Source organism: Triticum urartu, unplaced genomic scaffold (assembly GCF_003073215.2).
Source record: "Triticum urartu cultivar G1812 unplaced genomic scaffold, Tu2.1 TuUngrouped_contig_4547, whole genome shotgun sequence".
In the NCBI taxonomy this organism is placed as follows: Eukaryota; Viridiplantae; Streptophyta; class Magnoliopsida; order Poales; family Poaceae; genus Triticum; species Triticum urartu.
Genome location: NW_024115143.1, coordinates 4,811 through 12,229, shown reverse-complemented (window position 1 = coordinate 12,229; position 7,419 = coordinate 4,811). Strand labels below are relative to the sequence as shown.

At 43.6% G+C, this 7,419-nt stretch overlaps 1 protein-coding gene across 1 annotated transcript; it reads left to right on the top strand.

Moving 5' to 3' along the window:
* The first annotated feature begins 6 nt into the window (after positions 1–6).
* On the top strand, positions 7–6,835 carry LOC125527982. Its single transcript, XM_048692496.1, has 4 exons — positions 7–32; positions 3,429–3,744; positions 4,451–4,610; positions 6,097–6,835. Exons 2-4 carry the CDS (start codon positions 3,525–3,527, stop codon positions 6,554–6,556), a joined length of 840 nt encoding a protein of 279 aa, XP_048548453.1. The 5' UTR covers positions 7–32; positions 3,429–3,524; the 3' UTR covers positions 6,557–6,835.
* Positions 6,836–7,419: the final 584 nt, after the last annotated feature.

Here is a 7,419-nt window from a genome sequence, read left to right as displayed (position 1 = left end):
CCGCCCCCAAGCCCGCGTACTCGCCCTCCAAGGAGAGCTCGCCGAACAATTGGTCGCCGAGTACAAGTGTCGACATAAATCGCCGCTGTGGCTGGCTGCCGGAGTTGGACTCATCGGAATCGTTGTATATCGGGTGGCTGGGGAATCCGTTGAATAAGCCGCGAGTCTTAGCACGATTGAGGTTCGCCAACTTATTCCACGCGGATTTAGATCTCGAGTTGTTTGGTAGGTTTTCAGTCGCAAGAAACTTCCATATATTGCTTAAAAGGAAAAGAAAAACCAATGCCCAGCAGAATTTACGTGCCACCTAAACAGGGGCGGAGCCAGGATTCGGGTATAGGGGGGGCCAAGCAAAGTTGATAAACCAAAAAATTCATGTGCGAAAACAAAACATACAACGTAATATCATATTAATGTGTCGTTTCGACGCAATAAAAATATAGTTACATTTGTGTTAGTCTAAATTTCTCCTGCAATTGCCAATAAAATCAAATCATTAATAATTTCATCAGAAGATAACCTAATTTCTAAGTACTTTCCTTTTCAATTTAGATTATCTTGCAATTCTGAACAAGTCGTCTTCATTTGGACTGGGATTATTGGCAACTTGCACATTAGCCCCGTTAACAATATCATTAGATTGGGAACCCAATACAACATGCTTAAAAGTTAAATTAATCATTATGATGTTTGTCGGTGCTTTTCTTTTCGTAACCCCTTTTTGAGTTTTGCGAATGCTTTTCATAACTACTTGGCAAATCAAACTATGAAAAGAAATTTCAAAGGAACTACCGTAGTAAATCATCATTAGAATAAGTAAAACTGGATATGCAATTCAGACGCGCATAGATAAGGATTGAGAAAGAATAGCAGACTGTTTTAGTGATGCTAACCTTGACTAGTTGACTTGGACCGCTGGAGAACTGGCGGGAGTAGTCTGCAAGATTGCTCATCGCGGAGCCAGTGCCGGTTGATTTAATCGGACTCAAATCTGATCATGGCCAGGGAGGGCAGGAGGCAGCCACATCCGCCAGTGCTTCGCCTCAAATCACGTCGGGGGTTAATCATTTTTTAGGGTAAATAACGCCAGGGGCTACTAGTACTTTTTTGTTTACATAAACAGGGGCAGACGCCATGACCAAAGTGGGCTTTATTATGGGCCTTTACCTTTTGCAGATTTTACTCTATTATAAGGAGGGCCAAGTATGTCCATTAATCCAGTTTTATCGCTAAATACTCCTCCCCCCCCCCCCCCCCCCCCCCCCTTGGTTCCGCCACTGCACCTAAATGCCCAGCAGAGTATATACGGAGTAGCATATTTTTGGGTTGAATTCGGTACACTGTTGTTGGCACCCACCATATGCGGAATACCTAATTTGTTCAAAAATATGTGGCATGCGTGGGTGGTTGTCGAATTTTGATCCGTCTTCTATTCTACTTTAGGTGGAGCTTGCCTTGAACCCTTCAGTTACGAAGTGGAGATCTCTGTAAATACTGAATCAATACATTTTGCATCCTGTAACACAATATCCTTCCTCCTTGGTAAAACCAATTATACTTCATCCTATTGTTATTTCTAGAATATTATCACAGAGATTAATAATCGGATTGAATGATCAGTTTAACCTTGTGCGAGATGCTTAGCCCTAGAGAAAATCCCAAATCTATGTTGATGTTATCGATTGATGACTGTTCAGTCAAATGATCAAAACACTGTTTTAGATTTTTCTTGACAAGGTCGAATTACTGCAACGTGAAACAAATGGAGTATATACTACTTAAAGTATAAAGTATGAAATGGAAGAAGGTAGAGAAAATCTCAAATCTATGTTGACGCTACACCGTTGTAGATTTTTCTTCACAAGGTGGAGACAAATGGAGTCTATACTACTTACAGTATGAAATGGAAGAAGTATTATCAGTTAGGACCCTGTAAGCCTGCTCTCTGTTCTCTCTCTCCCCTCTCACATGCATATGAGGTTTTGTGCTACCTCCTTGCTTCCCATGTCTAAAGGCATGCAAAATTTCAAGACCAATTCGACCTCAGTTTTAAGGGATGAAAATGGAAAAATGTGCATGAGTGCTGACTTTTCGCTGACCATCAGTATATATCTTCTCTACTTGTCAATTTCATATCTTCCAAATCAATCGAGCTGGGCCTTGAAATTTTAAATGTAAATAAAATATGCGCTCTCTACATCGCCATTTTTCTTTTTGCAAACTATTTAATAGCACTTTTATTGCTAGTGCAGTGATTTTGCTATGCTGATTTCATTAATTGGCGTGTATGGCTTGAGTTTCTCTGATTCTCAAAAAAAAAACAATCTGCATGTTCTCTAAGATAGAGCGAATTTGATGTCATGTTGCTCCTATAGTAACAATGATGAGAGGCTGGGACATAAGGGATTGACTTTACAGGGAAAAAATGGAAATGGGCATTGTGAGACAAACAAAACAGAATTGCTAAAAAAAATTCTTGACGACCTTGAAGATTTGAACAGTGGACCACATTGTGCTGAACTTAGTACTACGTCAACAAAGCCTTTTTTCCCAAGCAAGTTGGGGTAAGCTAGAGATGAAACCCAACATAAACCTATGAGAACCCATAAAAGAAGTGATCAAGTACATGTAAACAAAGTGAAGGATTGTAAATTAAAGTTCTGGTACATGGATTGCTGAATTCCATGCATTCCTATAAAGGGCCAAATCTCTGGGTACATTACTCTTTAGAATACCGCTATTCACTGGTGCTTCTGCAGGTCTGCGTCGTATATGTCCAAACCACCTTAGTCAGTGTTGGACAAGCTTCTCTTCAACTGGTGCCACCCCTGCCTTATCACGTATTCCCTCGTTCCTAGTCCGGCCCTTTATTGTATGGCCACACATCTACTTTAGCATGCGCATCTCAGTGACACTCATTTGTTGGATGTGTTGTCTCTTAGTAGGCCAACACTCCGCTCCGTATAGCATCACAGGTCTGGTCGCTGTCCTGTAGGACTTACCTTTGAGCTTTTGTGGGACCACTTGTCACAGAGGATGCCAGATGCTTGCCGCCACTTCATCCACCCTGGTCTGGTTCTGTGGCTAACATCCTCATCAATACCACCTTTACTTTGTAGCATTGATCCCAAGTATCGGAAGGTGTGTCTCTTAGGCAATGGCAGACAAACAGTGGACCATATTGTTCTGAACTTAGTACTATGATATGCACAAAATATCGCTGAAGTTCATGATACCATGTTTGCTCCAACAGATTCCGCTAGTACAATTGTTTGTGCATCCATTTGTTAAAGTTAAGGTCCTTAGTGAATATCGACTACTTTAGAGGCAAATATCTCAACATTGAACTGCTAACTGTGGTCAGATGATCAACTTTATTTTCTCTCTGGTATTATCTGTCTGTAACATTATTTGGTATGCTTTTTTAGACTGGGAATTGGCAGTGGACATTTGAGGATAAACCAGTAAGCGTTTACTATGAGGAACATGAGCAGGGGACTGCTGAGAATGTGAAGAACATCCTTATGATCCCTACAATTTCTGATGTTAGCACAGTGGAGGAATGGAGGGTGGTCGCCAAAGATATTGTGACACGGAAAGGAGAACTCAGCTACCGTGCTACTATTGTTGATTGGCCTGGTCTGGGTTATTCAGACAGGCCATCACTGAACTATAATGCTGATGTGATGGAGAATTTTCTGGTTCAGCTACTGAACTCACCAAATAGTCCTGTGGCGGATGCAGGTAAAACAGAATTTACTCTTTCAGTCAACTGGTAGTCTGTCATTGCAAGCATCTTTCCTGGAATTAGTACTTGATTCTATGCACTTTGCTTTGATTATGGTTATTTGGTTCACGAATATGACTCATTCTTCTATCCTTTAATGGTAGCTTCCTACTTTACCTGCATATGCTTATTGTAACCATTGTTATGAAAAGTATATGTATGGTTCAGACTGTTTGGTGGTTCAACCAGAGCCCAAAAGTAGTATGTTTGTGCTATGCACGAAATTATGCCTGCCCAATGTTATCATTCACAGCCAACTGAAATATTCTAGAGAAAGTACTTCCAGGTTATATTCTTCTTGGCTAGTACATGAAAGCTGGCTGGCCACTTTATACTGGTATCTTACGGTTACAGGAACATAATTATCGTATGTTAGTTCGTCATGGGTAGAGTAGCAATGTAGTTAAAGGAAGCTTATAGAGTTCTGCAGACCAGCCAAAGCCACCTTGGGAATATTCTCTTGTCAGTGTTAACAAGTAGAACATATGCCAGAAAGCAGATAACAAATTCTAGTTGATCGATGTTTGTCAGATTGACTGCTGTTGTCAGTACGATTTTCAATTATTCAGTAACAGCAATCACTTTGAAAATTTTGTTCTGTTTGAATCTCAGTAGTGACTTAACGATGTGGGTGTACACTTGCACTGTCTACACTATGTTCAGATGGCGAACTGGTAGTTGTTGGAGGTGGTCATGCAGCAACCATAGCTATCCGTGCAGCTGGGAAGGGCCTTATCAGACCATCTGCGGTTGCTGCTGTTGCACCTACTTGGGCTGGACCCCTTCCCATTGTATTTGGCCGAGGTTCTGATATGGAAACAAGGTACTAAAACTTGCGCTTATTACTCGTAGTTCTTATGCTATTACGTATATTTGCCAGAGAATACTTTTATAGGCACTCCCGTGTTCTTTCATCTGTGCAACTTTGTTTATGCTCAAATCAGGTGGAGGCAGGGTACTCATTTTGTTGAGTTTATTTTAAGATAATAGTATAATACTACCTATTACCAAGATCACCACTACCAATACACTTCATTGCCAGGTTTTCAGCAACAGTTTGCATTTTTCTGTGCTGTCTTGACTACAAAATCTGTAGACACTCCATTTACAAGCCTCATGCCTATGGGCTAGGGCTATATTCCCTGACCCTTTATTCACAATATTTGTTGTTCATTGTGTATGTCAATTGTCAAGGGAGTATATACAAAATGTGCTAGGCATGAAACATACCCAGAATCGTGAGTTTTGTGAAGCTGTGGAAACATTAAGATGATCTTGATAGTCCTTAGATGCAACCGGACTATAGGAGAAAATACTCCCTTTTGATCATCATTATACTGTATCAAAGTGTACCTCATCCTGCCTTTTATTCTGTAGTGTTCATGCCTATCAGTAGTGTCATCACATGCCTTTAGGTGGGTTGGAGCATCTCGTTCAACAAACAGTAAATCTCCTAGTTGGTTCAGTACAAATCTTTCAGTTGCAGCACTGTTAGTAAAATCTTCTACGTGGTTTAGTACAGATCTGCATTTAGTTGCAGCACTGTTTTGCATACATATCTTTTCGATCGTAGGCAGTTGCAACATGGTGATGTGTAGGCCCCAGCAGCTAGGGTGCAATTGAGAAAATGTTTGTGTACGAACGAGTCTGCCTTATGCAGTGATTCATTAGTTATGTCTGGCCTTGTTTGTCATTATGGAATTTGTCTATGTGGTTGCACAGAGAAAGTACAGCAGTATTTGCAGGCACTCATTTTCCAAATTGGTTTTATGGCTTCATTTTCCAAAAAAAAAAATCTGCCTTATGCAGTGATTTCATTAGTTATGTTTGGCCTTGGCTGTCAGTATGGAATTGTCTATGTCGTTGCACATGGAAAGTACAGTACCATTTGCAGGCACTTCGTTTTCCAAATTGGTCTAACGGCTTTATGAGAAAGGAGATTGTCATTTCTGTGCTGCGGTACTGATTTTCATGTGTAGCCTCACGCATTTAACTTATGTTGATATATATGTATAACTGATTAGTGAAGCCTGTGGTGGAGGATTGTAGGTGTGACCTAAAGCAGTATGCATTGAAATCACACAGAATGAATACTGATGTACTCCCTCCGTCCCATAATATAAGTGTGTTTTTTACACTAGTGTAGTACTGTAGTATAGAAAACACTCTTATATTATGGGACGGAGGGAGTACTAGATAATACGTGATATGATCACCCCTATTATCCATTTTTCTACAGATACCCGGTCTGCTAGTGCATAAGATTCAAGCTGACCGCACTAAAATAATTTTTGACCTGTCAATAACAGGTACGGGCTTCTACGAGGAACCCTCAGGGCCCCAGCCATTGGCTGGATGATGTACAATCTTCTGGTGAGCAACGAAAAGTCCATCCAGTCCCAGTACAAGTCCCATGTGTATGCCAACCCTGAGAATGTGACACCGGAAATCGTCGAAAGCCGCTACGAATTGACCAAAAGAAAAGGCGCGCGATACGTCCCTGCCGCGTTCCTGACGGGCCTCCTCGACCCTGTCCAATCGAGGGAGGAGTTCCTGCAGCTGTTTGCCAAGTTGGATGGAGATGTCCCTGTTCTAGTGGTGTCGACGCTGAATTCCCCCAAGAGGTCCAAGGCCGAGATGGAGGCTCTCAAGGGCGCCAAAGGCGTGACCAAGTTCGTGGAGGTCCCGGGCGCGCTTCTGCCGCAGGAAGAATACCCCTTGGCCGTTGCAGAGGAGCTCTACGACTTCCTGCAGGAATCAGGAAGATGAGCCACATGTGTGAGGGAACTACACTGGGGTGGCCCTGACTGAGTTCATCGACTCATATCGCCTTTTGCCGGTAAATTTTCATCGACGCGCCATGTTGTTGCACCCGAGCTTTTTATTTAGAGACAGTAAAGCAGCACCATCCGTTCATGGGCGCCAGCACTCATACCGGACGGAGCCTGCTTCTGACGGAGCTGACGTCCACACATACATACAGCTCCAATTTGTGTAAAAAAGCACACTGCCCTGACCAATAATTGCAGTCCATCACAGTTAAGCCCATCCCCGTGGCTCCAGTCCACAGTTAACCTTGCATCATCACCCGATGGCGTCCATTCATTGCACATGGAGGTAGCAGTTCTCTCCCAGGTCACCTGGTTTTCTTCCCATTGATGGCAAGTACATGCCCTACCACTGCAAGCCAGGCACTGGTCTCCACAGGTAAACGTCTCTTCGCCCTTCCTTGTCCGACCCGTACATTTCACCTAGCCCTAGGCGGCGACGGCGTGCGGCAGCGGCGTCCTCTTTCGCCGCCGGCGAATCAATGCTTGAAGCTGAGAGGTGCTCGCTCGCGGGCTGTTGTACGTATCTGGAACTAGAAGCTCAGTCTGGTACGCACGTTGCGGAGGGTGCTCGTACTGTCGTACGGGCCGATTCTTTGATCAGTAATTATTGTATTGGGGCGTGATCCCAGCGGCTGGCCGTGCCGCGGCCATCAATGCCGCATTTAGTGAAGCCTCCCGAGGCCAGCGGCGGCCTCCGGCACGCAACCTCACCGCCGGGCTCGGTCCCGGCCGCCGTGAAACCCTGAGAGCTACGCGGCGGTGTCGGCATGGTCCGCGAGGTCGCCGTCGGGGGCGCCCACG